The sequence below is a fragment of the Misgurnus anguillicaudatus genome, chromosome 8 (assembly GCF_027580225.2).
Source record: "Misgurnus anguillicaudatus chromosome 8, ASM2758022v2, whole genome shotgun sequence".
NCBI classification, from domain to species: domain Eukaryota; kingdom Metazoa; phylum Chordata; class Actinopteri; order Cypriniformes; family Cobitidae; genus Misgurnus; species Misgurnus anguillicaudatus.
In genome coordinates this window covers 26,099,231-26,124,791 of record NC_073344.2, presented here as the reverse complement: position 1 = coordinate 26,124,791, position 25,561 = coordinate 26,099,231, and the positions used below count along the sequence as shown (strand labels likewise).

Genomic DNA, 25,561 nt, shown 5'->3' with positions numbered 1-25,561 from the left:
ATACCAAAAAGACAAATTCAGTTTCATTGTCTATATCAAAAAAAGATGAATAAAAGAGTAATCATTAATAATACAACTAATCAATACGTAACATTAAATTAGTATATTAAAATGACATCATGTAGCATTACCATAGTGTTCTTGTAGGTATTCTTGTTCAATAATAAAATGGTTTGAAGCAAATGTTCTCAACTCTGACCCTTGAGATCCACTTTCCTGAAGTGTTTAAGCTCCAGCCCTGATCAAACTCACCTGAGTAAGATTATCAAGGTCTTCATGAAAACCAGACAATATCCAGATCAGGGTTAGAGCTAAACTCTGGGAAAACTCTGGAAAAAGTGGACCTCATGTTGAGAAGGTTTAAAGCAAAGTACCATAGTATTAACATTTGATACTGTAGACAGTAAATAGAGAAATCTGGTGATCATATTAATTACTCTTCATATTATTATTGACACAAGAGGTTCTGCTGAATGAAACATTCAATTCTTTACTATGAACTTTCATATAATCAGCTCTTATTGATGCAGCTATTATTCACACGGGAAATGATATAATAAAGGACCCAAATCATCCTCTCAATGCATGCGTTATTCTATCCTCAGATACCCCACAAAAAAAAGTTTTGGAAAGAGTTTTGTATACTCTGTGATTACTAAATCCCGCTGTTATTAACACATCTGTGTAACACATGATGTACTGATGTAGCCTATTCAATCTGAGTTTCATATCTTTTATGTGTATGTTTATATGTATATGTTTGTTTTAAAATGTGTATATATTTGCATCGGGTGGAAAATGTAGGTGTCATTCATATCACAGCACAGACTGTGGAAACAAATTTCTGAATGAGGACAATAAAGAATGAATCTGAATTTCTATCTAGGCCGCTCTGTATGTGTGTAAATGAACTGAGAGCTGATAAACTGGATACAGGGTGAACCGAGGTTACAACATGTGCTTCATATCTCACTGTTGAATTGCATAACTTGCCATCTAAGCCTGTGTAAGCACTTCTCTCGAAGAAAACTGTGTTGGGTTCAGAACTCTTCAAATACAGAATAGTCATTAATGTTAGTGGTTGGTCATTTAGACCCGGTTATTGTGCAGGTGTTTGTAATATCTGACTTTTGTGCCACTGCATGAAATACCAAACTTTTTTAGCGTGCGGCCCCCCGTGTGTATAGTGGCCCCACTTGTGCCGTTCGTGGCCCCCCAAAGAACATTTATGACATAAAACATAAAATTTGAATTAAACAAACTTTATTAAAATATACAATGTAGTGCTGGTTTTTTAGGTTTAATTACACAGAATTGATGGTAATGTATATTAGAAAATGTCATTAAAACTGGGGCCCCTATAGGGACAATCTTGGCATCCCCCAGTTTGAGAATCACTGCATTAGAGATTCCCGGCTGATTGTTATCAATTGATGGCAAACCTGTACAAATTTATTTAATCAGACAATATTATTCGACTGAAGTCTGTATATGATTCAGCTAAATAAAAAAATCAGCATTGAACTGAATTCTCTCTCTGAAGAATCATGATGTTTTCAGCAGGATCTGAGGTTTCTTCTTGTGTTTTAATTGAAACCAGAAGCTGTCTGTATGAAACAGTTCAAGCAAACACTAAAAAAAAAGCTGCTATAAAACTTTCTTTATGAAGCAAAGCTTCTACAGCCAGACAAAGAACAGTGAAAGATCTGAAATATTTGTTTAATTATTGTATGTCTTTTTTATGATAACATTTAGGATCAAATAAAAAATGTACATTGTTATTTTGGTCACAGATCATAATGTTATCTATATGGAAAATAAGATAAGACGTTAAACATACAGTATGGAAAAGCAGTATACCATAAAAGTTTCTGACAAAAAGTTCATACAATAGATGGCTGTACATTGACTTGATTTATCACAGCTTATCAGAGATGTTATTGAGATCAGCAGTCAGTAAACTATCTGAATGTCCTGTTTTCTGTGCTGTGTGTGAAGCGTGTACATTAAAGGATCTGTAGAAAAACAAACACAAGTCTTTAGATAAGCACATCACGTCGTCTTCAACTCTCCTCCCTGATTTGTTTGTTTATGACATAAAGTCTTTCTGTCTGTATTAATCCAAATAGTTCATATATATATTGTCTTAATTTATAAATTGTAGGCTAAATGTGGACATTATACAGTCTGCTTATGACAAATAGTGCCAGTTATGCACGAAAAGTTAAAGTTATCTCCTCTTATTCTACAAACAACCATAATAATAATATCACTTTCTCATATCATAATTTAAGACATTAAAACAACAATAGCCTACAGTAAATGTTATTAATATGTTATAAAAAATGTATGAATTGAATCTTAAGTTAATTAAGTGTAGATTTGTACAAATGAGTGAAACTGTGTTAGATTGATGGAAATAAAACTATCGTTAAATTATCGATTTAAACCTGAACTGCGCATGCGCGACGAGCCTCCAGCCGTGCAACCAATCAGCGCTCGATATCCAGCTGCTCATGACGTCACCAGGTGATCCTGCGTGTGGAGTTGTTGCGTCACGGCTGTACAGGTCAGAGGTCAGTTCAGTTTGGCTCGGGTACAAACGTACAGTGAAATAATTCAATGATTTACGAAAGATATGAAGACGTGTTTGTGGCGGATTACTGAGTGACTTTTGTCTCGTGACGTGTTTTGTATAGTAGTTTGGCCCGTGTGTGTGTGTGTGTGTGTGTGTGTGTGTGTGTGTGTGTGTGTGTGTGTGTGTGTGTGTGTGTGTGTGTGTGTGTGTTCTCCTCCTCCTCCTCCTTCAGAGTTTTGGGGTATTTATACCCCTGAGTGGTCCACACAATGATCAGAACATCTCAAACATCTCATGCATCTACAGGAACACTGAAGGTAAAATCATTCAGATGTTTTATATTGACAGATTATAGAAACTCTACATTTATTGTATAATGAAATAATATTCATGAAATTTTTTGAAATACATTAAAGTAAAAAAATCACAGTGTATAATACAGTAATAATTCATCATTTTCTTCTCTTTCTTCTTCTTCTGTGTTCTTGCTATAGGACTCTTGTGAGGACCCTTGTTCTTTATCTCATCATCATCATCTTCATCATGCCTCCCCAGCTGCAGTCCCAAAACCAGAGTGCCATCAGAGTTGTTCAGGGTGATTTGTCGTCTTTGAGCTCCGGCCTCAGAGAGTTCGTTGATAGCAGCGTGAAGTTGTGTCAGCCCGACGCCCTGCACATCTGTGACGGTTCTGATGAGGAGAACCGAGCCATTCTCACCCTCTTAGAGGAGCAGGGGGTTATCAGGAATCTGCCCAAATACAAGAACTGGTATGAGAACGTGTTATATTATTATCTGTATGAGGACACTGATATGTGAATGTGCTTGTAGTCATGGATTGTGCTGAAGAACATTATGGGCCAGTTTCCCAGACACGGCTTATCTTAGTCCCGGATTAAAATGCATGTTTGAGCTGCCTTCATTTAAAAACAACTTAAACTATATAAGTGTCATTGTTTTTTTCAAGATGCACACCAGTATTGTGTTCTGTAAGGTATGTTTGTAAAAACTACTTAAATGTCCTAATATAACTAAAGTCTAGTCTTGGATAAACCTAAACCCTGTCTGGAAAACTGAGTGAAATGTTGAAGATCTCAATGTGTGTTTACTGAACGCTGATGTCATCATCACAGCTGGTTGGCTCGCACGGATCCTCGCGACGTCGCTCGTGTGGAGAGTAAGACGGTTATCGTGACTCAGGATCAGCGAGACGCCGTTCCATCACCTCGTGGATGTGGAGCCGGTCAGCTCGGACGCTGGATGTCAAAAGAGGAATGGGAAAAAGCCATGAACCTGCGATTTCCTGGATGCATGAAAGGTCCGGAAGCATCGCGAGAATATTCACCTGTAGTGTTTGATATGGCGCAGACATCAGTGTATCATCATAACCATATTTTACCTCGTAGGTCGTATCATGTACGTGATTCCGTACAGTATGGGTCCGGTCGGATCTCCGCTGTCTAAGATCGGAGTGGAGCTGACCGACTCTCCGTATGTTGTGGCGAGTATGAGGATCATGACCAGAATAGGCAAATCTGTGTTGAGCGCTCTCGGGAGCGGAGAGTTTGTGCGATGTCTGCATTCAGTCGGCTGTCCTCTGCCTCTCAAGAGTAAGTCAGCAGTCAAACTCTTTACATTTATCTCAAATATCTTACAGTGAATTACAATGTAGCTTATTTAACATTCCCAAACATTCCTCTTACAGAGCCACTGGTGAATAACTGGCCGTGTAATCCGGACCTGACGCTCATCGCTCACATCCCGGACCAGAGGAAGATCGTGTCCTTCGGAAGCGGGTACGGTGGAAACTCGCTGCTGGGAAAAAAGTGTTTCGCCCTTCGAATCGCATCTCGCATGGCAAAAGAGGAGGGCTGGCTCGCTGAACACATGCTGGTCAGTGCTGATATCATTGATTTGATTTTGTCGTGTGTGTGAAACATGTTTACTGAATTATGGGAATATAAATGTATTCAATTCAGACTGAGTGAGTTATTGATGTGCTGTATGTCGATGTTTTTGTGCAGATTCTTGGCATCACTAACCCGGCCGGACAGAAGAAATATTTTGCGGCTGCGTTTCCGAGCGCCTGTGGAAAGACAAACCTGGCCATGTTAAAGCCGTCCTTACCTGGATGGAAAGTGGAGTGCGTCGGAGACGATATAGCCTGGATGAAGTTTGACAAAGAAGGTATGAACTCATCTGTTATTGTGTCGCTGTACTGGGTTGTTAATCGAGGTTTAGATGAGAGACGTGAAAAGCTACATTTTCAATCTGTGATTGTGCTTTTGAAGGAAATCTCAGAGCCATCAACCCTGAGAACGGATTCTTCGGTGTAGCACCGGGAACCTCCACCAAAACCAATCCAAATGCAATGGAGACCATCAGCCAAAACACCATCTTTACCAACGTGGCAGAGACCAGCGATGGTGGAGTTTACTGGGAGGGAATGGATGAGGATCTTTCAGAGGGAGTGACGCTAAAATCCTGGAAGAACAAACCCTGGACACCCGAGGACGGTCGGTATCATTGCTCGATCTCAATCGTTCAGATCTTTATCTCTTGATTTCTTTCGCTCATATCGTCTGACGTGCATTTCAGGTGAACCGAGCGCCCATCCCAACTCTCGCTTCTGCGCTCCGGCTCGGCAGTGTCCCATCATCGACCCGCAGTGGGAGTCACCCGAGGGCGTCCCTATCGAAGCCATTATATTCGGGGGTCGCAGGCCTCAGGGGGTCCCGCTGGTGTACGAGGCTTTCAGCTGGGCACACGGAGTGTTCGTAGGAGCCGCTATGAGATCTGAAGCCACAGCTGCTGCTGAACACAAAGGTAAGGTGATCTTTATGAGTTTAACGGCTCTCATTGAAAGGCGTCTTTTATTTCAACTTTTGAGTTTGATTTGGTCATTTTTGTGACTCATTAAACAACTCTGATTCAGTGATTCATGACTCACAAGGTTTTAGTCAAACTATATAAAAGCAAACATTTGTGCATGTGTTCATTTAGTGAAAATAAGTTTTTTGTGTTTGATCTAGAAATGTGGTTTTGTTTTCTTCTGCACAGGTAAGGTGATCATGCACGACCCCTTTGCCATGCGACCGTTCTTTGGCTATAACTTTGGTCGGTATCTCGCTCACTGGTTGAGCATGGAGGAGCATCCAAACGCCAAACTGCCCAAGATCTTCCACGTCAACTGGTTCCGGAAGAGCTCGAGCGGACGCTTCCTCTGGCCCGGATACGGCGAGAACATTCGAGTTCTGCAGTGGATGTTTGGCAGGATAAACGGAGAGCCCGAAGCGACGCCCACTGCGGTCGGTTACGTGCCCGCCCGCGATTCGCTGAACCTGAGCGGTCTGACGGATGGCGTGGATCAGCGTGAACTCTTTGACCTCTCAGCAGAGTTTTGGACTGAGGAGGTTCAGGAGATCAAAGCGTACTTTGAGCGTGAGGTTAATGATGATCTTCCTGCAGAGATGGAGAGACAGCTGGAGCTGCTGGCTCAGAGAGTTAAGAGAATATCATGAAGACGTCTGAGCTCTAAAATAAAAACACATGACGTTTGTTGAGTTGTTTTAGGTTTTGGTTTCATTTCTGCTGTTTTAAATGTTTTAATGCAGAAAGATCTGATGTGTGTGAGATATTTAAACATGTATGAAAGGATTGTTTTTATTTAACATTATTTAAATGATTTATATAGTGAAGAACTAAAGGATTTTATTGTTATGATTAATGTATGAATGTTTATTTTTCTATTTCTATGATGTCCATCTTAATAAAAGTTTATTTCAAGTATGTTGTATTTTTCTGTGTTTTCAGTAGTAGACAGGGCTGTAATATATCACCATTATTCATTAATCCTCTTGAATATTCATGAAGATTTCCTTTATGACCAGCAGTAATAAAAATCACTGATATTAAAACGTCATTAGAAGCATAATTCATATGTTTAGTGTTAAAGGACGCTCATTGTGTATCTTAAAAGGCTTTACATCATTTGAATCACAAGATTCTCAGCTTTCCAAAGATATGTGACATGTTTAGCTTTTTGTTTTTGAGTTGTTGTAGGTCATGAAGTTTCTGTCAAATAATGAAGTGTTCCTCCCACCGTACATTGGACCTTTAAGGGGTTTTAATGCTTGAAGATTATCAGATAAAGATTCTCTGTCAAACTGTAACTAAAGTCAAATTATAATGATTTGAACAAATACAAAGAAATGTGTTGTGGGTTCTGATGAAGAGTTTATCTGTTTTCTTATTCATACTCCTGGAGATATTTTCAGCACATTTTTCAAATTCTAACACACTGCATTTAAAAGAGTTGAAAACACATTTAAAACAACACGATAGCAAGTTTCATAAAATAATTATTTGAACATATAGGAAATTTGAGCAGAAATGCAAGAAAAGACGTGATTGGACGTAGAGCAACCGCTAACATAAAATCAGGATGTGTGCGCTGTTCAATGATGATTTGCTTTTACACAAACCACAACGAGACTCATTTCTCTTCTAAATCATGGACAGCAACTGGGCATCAAACTCATCCAACTCAAGTGTTGTGTTGTGTTGTGTTGTGTTGTGTTGTGTTGTGTGGGATGATGTGGTGTCCCAGATCTCACTGCTAGTTTCTGCCTCCACAGTCTCCTTTCTTATATAAACTCCATAAAGGAACCACATCCATCTCCAAACATTTACTGTATGATCATCATTTACATGACCGGATGATTTCTCCTGAAGACTGTCTGTCAGGGATGAATTAGATGTACAATGTGATGTGATATTGATGCGAACTTGTGAGAGAGAATGAGACCCCTTATTTACAATGAATGAATCTTTAATGTGATGGGGTTTTATTATTATCATTGTAGTCCTGGAATTACAATTACAATCGCCCCTTTTCACCAATTTATTGTAATTTCAAAGATAAAGTGTTATATAAAATGGCATAATTTCTGATTCATTCACATTATGATTTAGTTCATTTAGTAAAGTGAAAAGTGAAATACTGATTTATGTAAAAAATCCTTCAAAGTATCAAAATGAAAGTTGATCATTTATGTAATTGTTGGTGTTTTTAGGTCAGTGTGTTTTCTGAATGAGAGTTGTGTGTGACTGGATGGTTTCAGTACTGATTGTTAACTGTAATGCAGAACTGGTTTGGTTTGGTTTGGTTTGGTTGAGTGGTGAGCGGTAGTTGGACTCACACAGCAGAAGTTCATTCATGTCAGTGAGTGACGTTGATCAAACGTATGTTCATGTTTATTCTGCAGAAATGTTTGTGATAATGTTGCCTGTGACGCTTTGCTGCAACAGCAGAAACATCAAAGGTGAACTCATATCAGTGTTGAGTTAAGCATGATGGGTACACGGATCACAGTTACACATCTGTTCACCGCTTAACCTTATTCAATTCAATTCAACTTGAACAATTTTCACAACTATTCATCGGTCCAAAGCAGCTTTACCTGAAACAAAGACTGAAAAGCAAAGATCAAAGAATAGATTAGGATGGAGTATTTAAAGTTTTTGAATTATTTAAATATAACAATAATGTAATAAGTAATACTCCGTTCCAAACTATAATATGAACATCTAGGATGGAGTACATGGAGGTGTTTAATTTTCTTAGTATTAAAAAAATGCAAGAAGTAATTCACTAATTCCAAACTAGATACAAAGTGATAGTTCACCCAAAAATGTAAATTCTGTCATCATTTTCTCATCTTTATGTTGATCTAAATCTGAGTTTTTTATTCTGTTGAACACAAGAGAAGATATTTAAATAAATGTTGGTGAGCAGCACACAGCTGATGGTACCCAATGACTTACCAATAGTATTTGTTTTCCTACTATGGAAGTTAATGGTTAGAATCAGCTGTGTGCTTACCATCATTTGATCGTTTAAAGAAGTGTTGATTTAGTTTCTCATCTGAAATAAGATCTTTAGTAACTAACACCCATATTTACTAAAACCCTGAACAAACAGAAACCAGATGATCGGTGTGTCGGTACGTTCAGTCTCTGCTGATGAAGATTAAGACAGATCTCAGGAACAACAACATGTTTTTCTCACTCTTATCTGTACTCGAGTTATGCTGTTGAATAGCTGTTTAGACATTAACTCACCCATGTGAACAATATTAGCAAGTCAAATCAAATCCCCTCAAACTTACAGTATGTGTGCATCAGCATTTATACATGTACTGTAGTTCATCTTATCACATCATAAACGGTTAAACACAGAGATTTCCAAACACAAGTCAAGGTTTATGAGTCCACGGGTTTAAACCACATGAGACCGGATCACAATGACCTGACATCTCAGAAAATCACTCCAGTAGTGTTGAATAGATGAATAGTGTTGTGTGTGTATTATTAAGTCTATACTGTACACTATATAAAAGCAGTTAAATACTCATATAAAACTGTGTTTTTGCAGAATGATATGAGAAACACTTTTAAATATGCTCATTTCTGTTATGAATATTTATGAATGGTTTTAATATTTAACAAATATAACTTCCAGCACATTTATGACAGATCAGATGAGTTGAGGTGAAAGTCACTTCAAGGTCACCACAGCTGGACAGAACATGACAGACGGACGTTTCACTTAATAACCCTAATTCATATGGATATGGATATGTATAGTAAGATATTTTACTAGTTGCAATGTTAAATTAGTTTTAGTCAAATCATTTATTATTCTGAGTCCGAATTCATCGTGATTTCACTTCACAAGAGCAGCTTTCAAACATTACATTCATTTTTAACTTTCACTAATCTAATTAATTCATTCATAAATCTTGACTTCAATATAAGCTATACATTTCTTTGTAATCACTATGAGTGTTTAAATCCATAATTCATCTCCATTAATGTGAGTAACACAAGGTGTTATAAATGTTTGTTGTAATATTAGTTCAGTATTTATTATAGATGAATGAATCACACAAAAACTTCTCATTTATGAACAAAGAGAATTACAAACTGCATCAATATAAAATGATGTTTTGTTTCTTTGTTAAAATCAGACAGAAGTTAGAAACACATCTTCTGTTGATCACTGAGTGCTTGTATATCAGCTCAAATATGGAAATTCTGTTGAAGGTTTTTATCATTCAGAAAGATGAGACTGACATCTACTGGAATGAATTATGAATAATCTTCACTGATCTCATCTCTTATAGCGCCACACAGTGGGAGAAATACAAAACTACAGGAATGATATCAAACAAGTCAAAAACATTTAAAAATGTCATAAGGATTAAAAGCAAACATTCCAGGAGATTTCATGCCAGAAGTGTTTTATAGTCCATGTTTTCATGAATTAATGAAAAACAGCCACACCAAATATATGTTTTTATAAAATGTTTATTTGTTTGATTGGCAGCTAATTGAAATGTATCAGATTGTATAACATGTGTTTAAACTGCTCTCATAACAACAAAGACACTTTTAACTAGTAACACTTTTCAGGATGTGATATAAATAAAACGAAACATAAAACAGTAAGGTCATGTATGTCGATGGTTATAGTGATTACAGCTGGAGAGCGATGAGTACAAATAACCCAAAAATCACTGCAGTCCAACAAATCTGTCCATACTGCAAACCCAAAGAAATGTTGAATGGCCTTTCATCACAGACAGAAACACAAACATCACATCTGGCCCTTTAAATCATGTCAAAGGGTTCAATAGAGAAAGTGCATCTTTGGAAATGTCTCTTAACAGGGAACGCTTCAGTTATTTGATGAAGACGAGTCAGTAAACTAAAGGTCCAAACCGGAGTGACTCCAGACGGAGAAGTAAAAGCTTAACGCAACATGAAAAGAGCCGAGTTATCAATCATCTTGTGCTTTAGACGTCTACATGAAGATATTGGGACAGTTTGACACTCAAAGGCAACAGAGGAATTACAATAAAAACATACAAACAAACAAACACAGACATGAGATTTTACTGACCGCTCAAAGGCACACTTTAACTAGTCTCTCAAACAATATCTGACCATTTAACAAACTAATACAAAGAGTAAGTTAACATTATTTATATACAGAAAATCATAAAAAAACATAACCTAAAAGAACAACTTTATCTTAATAAACTACATTATCAAAAGGCAAATAGTCGGTATATTGCAACTCTCTCCACTAAACTATCATACGACATCACTTCCTGTCAGCAGTCACCTGATTGGCTGACCTAAGGATCAGGTCACACTGACGTGTCAGCGAGTACAAGACGGGCGTCTCTGTAAAGGGAAGACTTCACGTCAAACTGTAGAGAAGATCATCATTCACTTTCTGTTTATAATATCATGCTTTGATTGAAGTGAATCACTTTCATATGAACACTTCAATCAAAACATTCTTCTGAAATCAAACACAAAAGATACGAGGCCTATCTGAAGAAAACTTCAGCTGGTTTTGATCCATACAATGACAGTGAATGGGATTCAGACGTTTCTAAAACAGGACATAAAGGTGCAGTTTCATTCAAATCTTTTGAAGCGGTTTGTGTTCATAAGATCTGAATCAAACCATGACGACACCTTTAAAAGTGTTTAAGTCAAGCGTCTCTGATTCTGATCATGTTCAATTGTGTTTAAAGACTTCAGTAAGTAAAAATAAACCCTCACGGGTCAGACTGAGATGATTCATGAGACTGGCAGCTGTCCCGTGACTCAGTATTTGGCAGTGTATGAATGAGATTGAGTTACATTCTGATTCGGATTCATTGACGGGCCGCTAATCTGTGTACCAGCCAAAATCTCTCAGTCTCTCTCTTAAAAAAGATGGCGGATGTTATCAATCTGATTCCAGCCAGTGAGGAAGCAGTTGCATATTCATTTGCTTTAGTTTTCTTTTCCTCTCAATGAAATCATGGCTTACAGATCACTTTTCTCCCACATGTCTATAAAGTGCTTTCAGAGACACCCGAGCCGAGCCGACAGAAAGTTTCCCAGCCGAACAGAAGAAAATCTCTCAACATCAATGATTGTGAATTTATCTCACACAGAGCTCAAAAAAACCTAAGGCAGAATGGAAAAGAGCTCGGATTTATAAACTAAACTAAACTAGTTTTACTAAACTAGAACTATACTTTGACTAGAAGCCTCTTTGACTAGTTGTCTGACTAGTTAAGATGACTTTAGTTTTGATCTCTAGAACTCTCAGCTGATTTAAGACTTGTTCTGTCGAGCCGTGAAGCACAGGTTTAATAGATCCGTCTTCATCGACGGCTTTGTGTGGTTAAGGGCAACTGGTCAACACACACATACAGACACACACACACACACACACACACACACTTCAGTCCAATGTCTTTCTATCGTGTGATTTGTGGACTGCTCAAAGCCTCAGATTCTTATATTAAAATAGTGCAATTTTAGACATTTATATAAATAACTCTAATGGTGCTTTACGTTTGTCTTTTCTGCCTTTGATATAGATGTATATACTGTATATATTTATATAGTAGCCTATATACACACACATACATTAATGCATAGACCTGCGTGTGACATACACACACACACACATACAGCACAGTTTAAATAAGCACATGCAGTCTGTACATACAGCACACTGTGGATGGAGACATCAATGAAAAACTGATTGGATGACATTAAACCATCTAAAGGAAGATATCCACCGTCACTCATGATGAAAAATGAAACAAAGTTTGTCTGTCAAAGAAATAAAACGCCACTGACGATGAAAATATTTAACCTTTGACTTTCATCAGCAAAGTTTTAGTTGAAAAGGAAAAACTGGGCAAGATTTGGAAGAGAACGAGCAGCTTTCATGCTTTTTCTCCACAAACATCAGAGCTTCATACTGACTTAACTCAATGCTGATATCAGACCTGCTGTGCTTTGTGTTTTTCTTTGTCGCGGGTGTTTTTGCTGTCTGTGCGGATGAGTCGGGTCGGCTGCAGTACACCCCGTACCAGTCCCGCACCGGGTCCGGTGGTCTGCGGTAATGATGTCGGGTGATAGTAGTGCCCTATTACTTCACTGTAAGCGGGCGGGGCGCCCTCCATTCTGCCAGCGCCGATGCCCGCGTTGACGCTCGGCGGGCACAGAGACGAGTCTGTAAGCGGACTGTCAAATACGGTGCGATTGGGAGGAGCTCGGACCGACTCCCTGTTCAGCTCCAGCTGCTGCTCCGGGTCTCTGAGCTGAAGCGTGCATTGACCCTGGTAGGGCGGCGGCTCTTCTCCATCTGACAGCGAGATGGTCGGGGGAAGATCGATGATGGCGTGGGGCAGGTAAGGGTAAGTGGGCTGAAAGCGGGGCAGACGTTGACGATGAAGGTAAGGAGGGGCGCGGTCGGGCGGTCGAGGTGTATACATCTGCTGGAGAGACAGAAACAGAAGAAGTGAAACTCTGATGACTGCACACATGAGTGACCTCGTGATAAAGACATGATGTTGATTGATTGACATTTACCTCACCAGAAGATCCTGTACCATCAGATGACCACAAACTGCCGTCCTGTAAAAGAGTTCAGACTGAGAAATCACTCGGTCAACAGGTTGTATATATAGTATTGTGAGGTAGTTAGTGATATCACCAGACATTTAACATCCAATCAAACAATGAGAAACTGAGAACACAATGATTGATGTCATCATATAAGAGAAAATTAATCTGACCTGACTTTGTGTTTCCATTATATGTAGATATTAGATGAAGGTATATTACGGCTTTATTCTGTTATTTAACTTTGTGTTTAGCTTTTTTATAGACACTGCAAGGAACTATAGTGTGTGAATAAAACAATAATTGCATCGGGTAGATACCACTTTATTTATAATGTAAATGTGGGCACCGCCATCTTTGAGCTCTTTTGTGTAAAACGTCCGTTGAGCCACTAAATCTAATGGGAGTCATATTGCGAGTTTATTTATTCTGCTTTTACATATTACTACAAAAATGTGACATAAACAACAAACTGCTTATTAGTTAAATGTTTATAAAAGTTATTAACTCTTTCCCAGGCATTGATAAGTTTTTCCAGCAATTCATATTTCCGCTATTATCCACCAGGTGGCGCTCTTACCCAACTTATAAAACACTGAAGTATCCCCTTAGGGTGAACAGTTCAAACTCTGATCAAAACATACATATCGCTCTGAATCTGATCTCTAACAAAAGTCTTTCACAAAATACAATTATCTCAGCTTTAAAACTTTGGTTAAAATAAAAAAAAAATGCTGGAAAGAGTTAATGTGTTTTTGTTGTGTTTTAGATGAAAAAGCAAATAATTTTAAAATAAGCAAATAATGTCATAAGCTCATGTCTCCATCTACTGCATAAGAAGCGATGTAATTTATATTTATTTATAAAACAAAAACTGAATACATGTAATAGTTTAATATGTTATTATGGTTTCGTCAAATAACTCACAATGTCACAAGTCAACTCCAAGCAACAATATGAAATGATTGAATATATCTTCATGTTATGTTTTTGGACACTTCTTAATTTACCATAACTGTTTTTAATCATGTTTAGTGCGTGCTACAACTCAGCTGGCTATTGAAACAGAAGTCTCGCACAAAAAAGGGAAATACGTCAAATCACTTGTTTGAGAATAAGGTGGATTCAGAAATGTCTGATGCTGAAAGTCAAGAGTGACTGTAGATTTATTACTGAGCTGAATCACAACAACCAACAGGTGTCAGAATTTCTTCAGTAAGATCAGAGAGCTGTGGATTAAAACTCTCATTCACTGATGCTCAATAACAGGAAATCTGAATGTCCTAAAAAATCTTTTATCACAAGATAAACACAGACACAAACACATGCAGAACAAATAAAGACACACACACACACACACACACACACCTCAGCATGAGTCATGAGTCTGATAATGTGACCCAAACTAAAATTAGAGCAACGACTCCACTGTGATTTGACACCTGCTGTCAGACGACCATTAAAAAGAGAGAGAGAGAGAGAGAGAGAGAGAGAGAGAGAGAGAGAGAGAGAGAGAGAGAGAGAGAGAGAGAGAGAGAGAGAGAGAGAGAGAGAGAGAGAGAGAGTGTGTGTGTGTTTGTCTCTTACCGATGTTAGGGGTAGGTGACGTTGTCGCGCTCGTCCGTGACGGGAGATAAGAGATTGTGTTGAGAGTCTGTAGTGATTTAACAGACATGTGATGACCACCACCATCATCATCATCACCACAACAATCACCAGAATCTGAACAAACTCCAGCTGAGCTGCACAAATAAAAACACACAAAAATCACAGACACATATCAGCACATATATGATTTTATTTATGTGGCTTGGCTGCTTGTTTACACAACAACAACATTTTGGTGTCCTGAAAATGAAAACTTCTTTTCTTGACAGCTTTTTTTTTAATGTTGCCTGCCAGCATTTTATGTGATTTACACAAAAGTTTCACAAAATATTTATAAAAAATGACTTTTATAAACATTAACTAATAAGCTGTTTATGTTGCATTTTTGTAATAATATATAATAGCAGAATAAATAAACCAACAATATCAGTGTCCCTCGCAATACAACTACAATTAGCTTTAGTGGCTTATTATCAGACATTTAAACAGAAGAGATCAAAGATAAAAAAAGTCTTCTTTAAATATATAAACATACAATTTATCAAACGTTTCATCCTATCTTCATTTGTTCTCTTTTTATAACCTCTTAAATATGGGTAAGTTTCTTGAAAAATGAGATTTTATAAGAGATCAGATTCAGATTGATGATCAAAACATACACACAGTTTTCTATGATGTTGATGCTTCAGATTTTTATAATTTGGGTAAGAGCGCCACCTAGTTGATAATAGGGGAAATATAGATTACCATAAAAACTTGTCAGGGAAGCATCATTGGAATGGAAGCGTTTTTTCTTAATTTCCCGTCAATGGGAAAGAGTTAAAGAGTTAAATGCCTCACACATTTTTGAACAATGCAATGGAAAAACCTTTTAGTTTTTACTCTTCTTGTGTTAACATAGCTTTACTTTTAACTAACTAGGGCTGTGCAATAAAAAAAATGTTTTTCAAACAATTACAAAAGCAAGATAATCGAGCTAAACCAATTATTGTGCAATTATAAATTGTGTGCTGCTGGACTGATGTGTTTGTAAGGCACTTATAAAGGCATCACTGCTTTGACAAATATAGCCAATAGCAACACTTAGTTCAGAAAAAGGTTAAATAAATGTGTGTTTTTAAAGTCATGGAGAAATTGTGATTATGATTTTTACAAAAAAATTAACCACAATTATGATTTTGCTACAAATCGTGATTATGATTTTACCAATCGTGATTATGATTTTGCTCATAATCAAGTAGGCCTAAAATGAACAACTGCTTGTTTCTAAATAGAAATCACTTTACAAATCATTAATGTACAAATCCTTAAAGTAGCTCGAGATTCAGTAAGAAACAACATAGTGAATGACAGCAAACAATTGACTCATAATCAGATTCACACTGAATCATGTAGACAGAGTCTCACCTCCATTTCAAACAACAATACCTTTAGCTACACTAGATACCTCACAAACACACAGATATTATAAACTAAAACAACAGCAGAATTGTGTTTAAGATGCAGAAAACTGAGCTCACATCATGCAAATTATTGAGCAAAACAAGACGACAACCACAGCATTATATCAAGAGATAAAGCTTCAATTGTTAGCTCATAACAGCGTATAATGAACCCTCCACAACATCAACTAAAGTCCGTCTCTGAAATAAAATCACTTACATCTGCACAGCGTCTGCGCACACGGCTGCGAGCCGTCGCCTGCATGAAGCTGCATGTTGCCAAATTCAACCCTCGACTAGATCCGCTCACGTCCAGAGTTAAACTAACACAAGAAGACAAAATTCCCACAGCTGAGCTGACCCACACACACAGACCCTAAATGAAAAAGTGGGCAGATGGGTAACAGGGGGAGGAGCGGAGCGGGCCGTGGGTCTAGACTGAATTGTCTGAGGGACTCCGTTTTGCATATGAAAACAAAAAGATGTCGAGACAGCTGACGGGTGCGGATGTGAAATATATGCCAAAGCCAGGGTGCCAGACACAGATACCACGATATAAACTCATAATGCTGGATTGTTCTTTGTCTGAATAGAACATAATAATAAACACGGCAGATCTACAGACAGAGAGAGAGAGAAAACTCAAACACAGCTAACATAAACTACAACCAATCATCTTTGACGTTCATGCTAATCAATAAAGAAATAATCATTTATTTAGAAAGATTTCTCTCATTCTAATACACTTTATATCAACATGTCAAATATTTTAGGGTTAAATCTTCATCTGTGTGATATAAATGATGATGAGTAACACAATATTTACTTTCTCCAGGAACTCAATATTTAATATTTCTGATCGTGATCTCTTCTGCTACTTTATGACAGATGATGAACAAACTTGATGTATTTCATGATGTACCATAGTATAACACACACACACACGCACGCACGCACACACGCACGCACACGCACGCACGCACGCACGCACGCACGCACGCACTTATTCTCACAGGCTGTGTGAGAGAGAATGAGGTCACAGAGGGTCACAATTTGCTTGCAAATTTTCATGGGAATGACGAAGCAGAGAGTCGGACAAAGAGAGAGAGAGAAAGAGAGAGACAGACCTGTTTCCCATTGACTTATGAGCGCTGGAGTCGGCAGGGAAACCAGACTGTGGGAAACGTTCTGTGTGTCTGTGTGACTCCCACACAAAGTTGTACAGTTGGTGGCACCAGGACATAATTTGGTAGTATCAGGGTCGTGGGCAGTGACGGCTGCTGACTTCTCTTTCGAGCGGCGCAAATTCAAAATACAGTACTGTGCAAAAGTTTTAATGTCTATCCATATTTATTTTATTAAGATAGAAACAGAAAATATGTACACAAAAAAATAAAATGTTCAGGACTAAATGTCTTCTTTATGCATCAGTCAGTGTTTAGTCTGACCTCTCTTGGCACTAAACACATCTTGAGTGTATTTGAGGAGACTGAAGTCCTGAACTTATTCAATTAAAATAGGAAATTAGGATTTAATGTTATTAAGGTTTAAGAGATCCTGCAGTTTCCTGCTATTGCTCAAGTAAAGGGGATTTTACAGTTTTTAATACTATTATATACACACTTCCTGTATTTTCTGGATGTATTCTATTAAAGAGACTGAGAACCAATTATATATCATTACTATAACATTGCAAAAACAACAAATTTAAGACTTTGCACTGTACTGTATGTGTTCGGAGTGTCATGCGTCATGTCAAAATATGTATCTGCTGCACACGTGTTGAAAGGGTTTACGGCATGTCTTGCCCGCGGGCCAAACGCAGCCCTCCAATCATCTTTATCTAGTCCGCCTGTCATCTTTAATTTAAAGTTTGTGTGGCTGCCTTTCTACTGTACATGATTTTTTTAAATAGTTGAACAATTAATATTTGGCTTTTGCAATGTTAAACTGGACTTTTTTTAAAATATTTAAAAGAAAATATGAGCTTCCAGTAAATAAAAGGCAAAATACTACAAGATCTTTTTTGAAAATGCATGTTTTTCTTTTTATATATGACCTGTAACAATAATAACAGAAGTTATAACATAATAATAACAAATATATATAAACATATATCATAAAATTAAAATCTATAAAAAGGTAAAAATAGGGTGAAAGTTCGGCCTGCATCATATTTACAATTTTAAAATCGTGCCTCAAAGAAGAGAAGTTGAAGACCTCTCGTTTATAAAAGAGACGCTAATGTTGAGTAAAGCCAAAACTGGAGCGGTCTCTTAATTTTTTCAGCAGCTGTTTATTTGTTACAAATTAATACAGATAATTACTTGTTTATGGATAAACGTCTTTATCATACTCCTAGTTAAACTCACAACATGAATTTATGCAAACAGATAAACTTACTGTATGCTACTTTTCCATAACTTTATTGTAAACATCTTAAACTTTACTGATACAAATATCCATTAAGTAAACACTTTTATTCTCATTATTTCAAAGACAATAACGTTAAATTACATGATCGTTGTTTTAAATAGTTTATAGGACGTCAGTATGCCTGTAACATAATGTGTCACTTATCTGAGTCTTCATAAAAGATGCAAATGGGACTGAAAAGTGTACGCGTGTTCTTGCTTTTTATTCTATATCTGCCGCAATGAGCCTAATACATTGAGTACACGTGGTGTCATTTGCTTATTGAACTTCTTGCTTTAAGCTGCCTCACTAATGTGTCCTACAGCATCTGTCTGTGTCCAGAGATGACCACACAAATCCTCACAACTACTGTACGCCACTCACCTCACACAAACACATCTGCTGGAGAGACCCGACTGTATAAAAATAAATTTAAATACAGCCATAATGTGAGCACTTGGTCCCAGTCTCGATCCCTGTGATGGTTTAGCTCGCGTTTGTTTGGCTAATCAGATTCTTGTGTTTAGTGTGTCGGGAGCAATCTGTTTGAACATGTTGTGTGTGTTTGTGTGAAGACGCTCAGACATGTCTATACAGAAAACACAGTAAATAATGCAAACTGTGTTTTAAACAGAGAGAGATGAGCGCTAAACCAAACCAGAATTCAGACACTAAAGCAGGTGCAGATTTACATAACTAACACTAGAACTATAATAGATTTAAAACAAACAACACAGGAAAACTTTCATAAGAAGAAAGTTAATGAATCTTTCCTCTGTGTTTAAATGACAATAAGCTCGCATTCCTCTAAACTCACACATCCAGGTAGTGTTTGTGTTTTTGGGGCAGATGCCAGGTGCACCTTCCTACCCCGAGGGTAAAATCACATTCCTCTCTTTACTAGGAGTCAACATCAATCACATCTATATCATGTCTCTATTCACTGGGGTTCTTATTAAAATATTGGCAGATTGTTTTAGGCACAATTTCACTGAAATGATATATTGTTTCTCTAAAAACTAGACTTATTTTCTTAGGTCATTTTGCTCATAAATGCATCTTGATTTAAGAATGTTTTGATATTTTTACTGAAAACAAGACAAAAGTCATTTTTTGCAGTGCAGAAATTCACATTCAACACAGTTAACAACACACAATATTGCAGTGTTTGTGTGTGTGTGTGTGTGTGTGTGTGTTGTCTTGTGTCACACCCACTATTTCCATGTCACATGACCACAACTGCCCGACAGCAGACACAACAACACACAACAGAACAAACTCTTCCCAGATCTCAGTACACAAGACTAAATCAAACAAAGGTCATTTGAGCTGAGTGCACTATTAAGTGTAGATGTGATGTGTGTTCAGGGAAACTGAAAGGAAAAATAATCATGTGACTGAAAATGATAAAAGTGCAGACAGTGTTCATGAAAATAAAACAAATAAAAACATCAAAGCTTTAGAGAGAGACAGAGACATAACGGAATAGATAGATTGTTTTTGTTGTTTGTGTTTATTAATATGTGATCATAATGAATCTCTCTCACACACACACACACACACACACACACACACACACACACACACACACACACACACACACACACACACACACACACAGTTCATTCACATTGAAGCTCCGCCCCTGTGAGTCTCAACCCTGACCTCTGACCTCAGGGTCACAGACACCCCTCACCCAACCTCCCCAGCAGCTGTAGTGTCTCATATTTAAAACACTGATTTACATACATCTGAATTAAACTAAGACAATAATTACAACTTAGACTAATGTCTGTCTGTGTGTGTCTGTGTGTGTCTCTCTCTCTCTCTCTCTCTCTCTATCTCACTGTATACAAACAGATTAACACAACTGACAATCAATCACACCAACTAACATGAGCGAAATAAAGATACACACATCACATCACTTAACACAGACACACAGCTGAACTCAGACAACACATAAAATATATAATGATCAGAAGAGGTGTGTGTGTGTGTGTGTGTGTGTGTGTGTGTGTGTGTGGGTGTGTGCTCTTTTGCAACTAGTCTAGACATTAGTACAAAGGTTAGTTGAACACTGAAAAAAGAAACAAACACTGATGTCTGTCCTACACAACACACACACACACACACACACACACACACACAAAACGTGATGTCGTGTCCACATCAACCGGCCCAGGAAGTAAACTGTTGCCTACAATCCGTGTGTTTGTTGTAGTCCAAGAGTTAAGTTGGAGATGATAACTCACATCATCGTTTACTTTGGGGTTTGTACCTTTTGCATATCATTAACATGAACTAATACACACTTACACACCAAAGGAAATGTAAAATCATGAATCAGATAATAGGTGCTCTTTAAAATCTTATTCAACACTCTAAATTCTGCTGGGTTATTTTAACCCAATGCTGGGTAAATATTGGACAGAATGCATGTTGATACAACCCAGTATTGCATTAAAACAACCCAGCATTTACCAGCAACCCATGTTTATTTAATAACACAGATGAGAGTCACTCTGGTATGATTCACTCACACACTTTATTTGTTCTCTTTTTATAACCTCTTAACTATGGGTAGGTTTCTTGAAAAAAGTTGAGCAAAAGCTGAAATGATTGCATTTTCATTCATAACTTTTTTAGAGATCAGATTCAGAGCAATGATCAAAACATACACAGAGTTTTAACTGTGTTTGAATTAGTTGATGCTTTAGTTTTTTTATAAGTTATGTAGGAGCATCATCTAGTCTAGTGGATAATAGCAGAATTATAGATGACCTAGAAGATCACAACATCCATACATCACAATCAAGACCTCATAAGAGAACACAGCAGACAGGTCTGAAATGACATGAAGGTGAATAATAAAGACACAATGTGAATTTCTTTAAACGTACAGCTGTGGATCAAACATCATTGTTTACGAATAGGATCGGCTCTTATTTCTGAGTAACGTTCCCAACAAGCAGCTGTTTCCTCTTCCTCTTCCGTTTGTTTTCTGAATGCTGATCAACACAGATGTTTCTGCAGCAGAACACTGAGGAACGTCATACAGGGATTAACCCAGACACAGAAACATAGGGAACGTCAGGATGCTACTTCCAGTACGTGTTAGAATATAACTGCATTACAATAACGTGAGCTTCAATAATAGCAGCCTGGTCTTGAACATTGTTTAGTTAAGTGTCAAGCAGCTAAAGGTGTGTTCTGGTCAGTTATAAACGTATATGAACCCTTAAGTGTCATTTATAGTCCTGCGTAGGTTCAACGGCGTAGGTTACATGTAGGCTGTGCGTAGTTCTGCGTAGACTGGCGCACACCTCAACAAAATTGTAACGTGCCCATTCTAAATGGACCGCAAGTGCTGTGATTGGTCCACTAAAACCTCTCCCATCAGGTAAAAAAAAATCTGTGCCGCATTTCTTCATAGGTATAACAAAAGTTGCTGTTTATTTACATTACTGGCCAAACTGCTTCTTCTTTGGCTGTTGCACTGCTACTGTGGGTTACACACGTGGATAGTGCTTACTAGTGGTCTGCTTACTCGCCGCGGACAACGATGCATAAGTATAAATGCAAACTGACACGTCGAGGCAATGCTGTAGGATCTATGCACAACTATAATGAGACCTTAAAGAAGGCGGCACAGGAATGATTTGATAACTACACTGTTTGCATGGCCAACAAAGAACTGTTACCAAGTCTAAAGTCTAAGTTCAAAACATCTCCACCAGCCGTTCGAGCGAGTAACAGCCCTAAGCTTCAGACGTCTGTGTAAATGATCAGCTGATGTGATTTACAGAGACGTTTACTCACTGAGAGTCATCGGCAACAGTGAGGAAAGAAGCTTTGCTTCCCATAAACCCATCATATGGTGGTGAATGTGGTGGGGGGGTTTGTGTCTGTTATGAGAACATTCATTTCTTACATATAATTCATTGTTTCTCACTAACCACTCCTCAGCTCTTCTGGAAATGGGGTTGTGTTTTGAGATCTTTACAGAGAGCAGAAAAGAGCTCAAGATGGTTTAGGTCAAAATCTTTTCTATTTACAGGAATTAAACTGTGGATTATAACTGTGTGGACGACACTTAAACAAGCTGTCTAACAAGTTCTGTAGACACTTGACCTTTATTCATTTAATTCCAGTTGTGCTGCTTTATTTCAAGGGAACAAGCGTGACTCAAAGAGAGAGAGAGAGAGAGAGAACTCAGATGTACTCGGCATCATGTTGTCTTCTACAGACTCATATCATCTTTATTAAATCCTCACAGAAAACTGTCTGTCTGAATGTGTTATGAGGAATCTGTCTGAACAATAATAAGTTAATCTGTTGGGTTTGACATCAGATACACCATCAGTTACCCAGACACGTGACAACCAGCTCTCTGTATTAAACATGATTTAATATTTAATGTCTGATATCAATCCACATCATCGGGTCATTAACAGGCAACCTGGTTTAAAGGAACAACAATCAAACAGACTATAATACAATAAATAATTTATAATTTTATGGCAAAATAAAGTTTTGATGATCTGTCATAGATGAGAAAATCATGAGACTTTATCTGTGAATGAAAACTCTTATGAACATTAAACAAACAAAAAACAACAACATTTAATATTTCATTAAGGGCTGTCAAAAAATTAATTGTGATTAACTGCACATACAAAATAAAAGTTTGTGCTTGCAAAATATACTTGTGTGTGTATTGTGTGTAATTATTATGTATATATAAATACACACATCCGTGTGTCAATATAAGCAAAATAATATTTTAGTATATGCACCCATACATACAATGAAAACTAGCCTTAGGGCTAATTTGGGTACATTTACATATACGAATGTTAATTAATGTACACTGTCCCTTTTCTAAAAAAACAAACAAACAAAAAGAAATACATGGATGTGTGGGTGTTTATAAAACTTTTATTTTGTATGCTTTGAATCTTTTGACAGCTCTAATTTCATTTCATTAAAGTCCGATAAAAGCATGAAGACATCATTCAAATTGAATTAAAGGTACTGATGTGAACAGATCTTACACAAACCAAACTATTTACCACAGAAACAGCTAAAAAAGACATTAAAGACGACTGACGTTTGAAAAGCAAACTGAACTAAACTCAGCTGTAAGTTAGTTTCCTCAGAGTTGTGCTCGAGCTCGCGCTTTGATTCGAATCAGTGAAGTGCGTCAAAGAAACGGAGCCAAACCGAAATGAACAGAAGATAAAGAACGTTACTTACTGATGGCCATACTCTGGAATGAAGCGGACCGTTTGCAGTTACAGGTACACGACACATTGGTGTGAGTGTCGGTGGTTCCGTTCATCAGACCCATGAAGCCGAACATTTAAAACGATCTCACGGGCTGCCTGACGAGGCTCGTGCTCGCTTCAGCGCGCGCTGGTGATTAAAAACATGGACGCGGGTTTTCTTTCTCTCCCTTCAGTGTTACCGGTGGCGGTTATGAAGGGCTGTCGTCTAGCCGACTTCCCCCTCACTCCGTCCGGCTGTCTGTACTCCAGTGTTCCCGGCGATATTCCCAGCCGTGTCGTCTGTCTGCCGCGCGCACCACATTCAAGTCCAAGTTGGCTGGGAATCTGTGGTGGGCGGGGTCTCGAAGCAGACAGTCTGACGTCACTGCCAGACTTGGCCTTTCACACAGTTCAAAGCCAATCAAATCAAACGGTGATAAAAGCTTTTCAATATCGATCAGTTTATCTGTTTAAATTAAAATAAAATATTCATAAACAATAACAGGATCACATGTTTGAATAGTTTCCAAGATTATACCAAAGAATTGTAATACCATTCTATCTGTTGTATCTGGAATATAAAACTATATGTTTGAAAACATTGATTGTATTGTCAGATATAAATGCACACGAGTGTTCATGTACTCACACACATTACTGACTGCGTCTTGGTTCAGCTGAGGTCTGGACACACAGAGATTAAACGCCTCCATCTGGACAAAAGCAAAAAGTGCATCCTGATGTATACATTTCCTTCTGATGATAAACATGGCTCAGCTCATTTGTTTTTAGATGATCTGATGTAAGAAGTCTTATAAAGGAATGCACTAAAACCTTCCCTAATGTATGTGATCATAACATTGAATGGCACATCATGAGCTCATGTCTGTCTGTGACGTAAGCGGTTGTCTAGCACATTACAACAACACATTCAGAATGTCTCCAGTCTTAATCCATCCATCTTTCTCCATAATCTCTTTCTTCTCTCTTTTGTTTTATGGGCTGATAGACACACACATGTGTTTGGCACACACTCAGCTTCCTCTTTTCCTCTGCTGGTGTGTCTTATGATAGTTTTTTGGTGTGTTTCATTGATTTTATTATTGATTATACACTGGTACTTTATGTTACACTGAAATGATTGTTTCCTCACAGAGCACCTAATGTAATACCGATTACTGCATTAGAAGTTAACAACACTTCATTTAATGTCATAGTGACATTAAATTGAGTTTTTATTAAGATAATCACTTTAGTCTAGCTGCACTTTCGCCATGATAAACAAAGAGTGTACGTCACCTCAGATAAGAGTATTTTTGAAGTCAAGTGTATAAAGAAAGGAGTCAGATGTTGGAAGGTCAGATGATCTTTGAGCCCCTCTTTAAAGAGTTTTTAATTGCCTTAGTTTGTTGGCTCGAGTGAATAAAGTCATTTTTGTTCTGCACCTGAAACCTTTGTTTCTGAGTTTTTGCCACTACATTTCTGGACTTACTGATGATGAGATGGACACAGAAAGACATGAATACAGAGATAGAATTGTTTGTCTTGATCAGGCAAGATAAGGGTCAGTCAAATCACAGTACAGTCAACAAATGTTTTAGTCATAACAGTTTGATATTGTTCATGCTATATAAATATAACAATAAAAATACATTTTCATTTCATCTGTTTTGGCAAATGACAGCATGTTGACTACGCGTCACTTCCTGTTTTCTGCTTCTCATTTCCAACAATCCTACTGCGACTTTTCACATACAGAATAT

At 37.6% G+C, this 25,561-nt stretch overlaps 2 protein-coding genes across 3 annotated transcripts; one reads left to right on the top strand and one right to left on the bottom strand.

Moving 5' to 3' along the window:
• The first annotated feature begins 2,736 nt into the window (after nucleotides 1-2,736).
• pck1 (phosphoenolpyruvate carboxykinase 1 (soluble)) lies at nucleotides 2,737-6,364 on the top strand. Its single transcript, XM_073870577.1, has 9 exons — nucleotides 2,737-2,895; nucleotides 3,073-3,345; nucleotides 3,709-3,893; nucleotides 3,982-4,185; nucleotides 4,281-4,468; nucleotides 4,600-4,762; nucleotides 4,867-5,091; nucleotides 5,174-5,406; nucleotides 5,641-6,364. Exons 2-9 carry the CDS (start codon nucleotides 3,122-3,124, stop codon nucleotides 6,094-6,096), a joined length of 1,878 nt encoding a protein of 625 aa, XP_073726678.1. The 5' UTR covers nucleotides 2,737-2,895; nucleotides 3,073-3,121; the 3' UTR covers nucleotides 6,097-6,364.
• Nucleotides 6,365-9,928: 3,564 nt separating this feature from the next.
• pmepa1 (prostate transmembrane protein, androgen induced 1) lies at nucleotides 9,929-24,170 on the bottom strand. 2 transcript variants are annotated; one of them, XM_073870579.1, is made up of 4 exons: nucleotides 23,788-24,170; nucleotides 14,651-14,805; nucleotides 13,031-13,075; nucleotides 9,929-12,933 (listed from the first exon to the last, which is right to left on the bottom strand). In XM_073870579.1, exons 1-4 carry the CDS (start codon nucleotides 23,891-23,893, stop codon nucleotides 12,439-12,441), a joined length of 801 nt encoding a protein of 266 aa, XP_073726680.1. In that variant the 5' UTR covers nucleotides 23,894-24,170; the 3' UTR covers nucleotides 9,929-12,438. The 2 variants fall into 2 exon arrangements, with proteins under 2 accessions (XP_073726680.1, XP_073726679.1); XM_073870578.1 differs by having other exon boundaries at nucleotides 9,929-12,936; nucleotides 23,788-24,167.
• Between the last annotated feature and the right edge of the window lie 1,391 nt (nucleotides 24,171-25,561).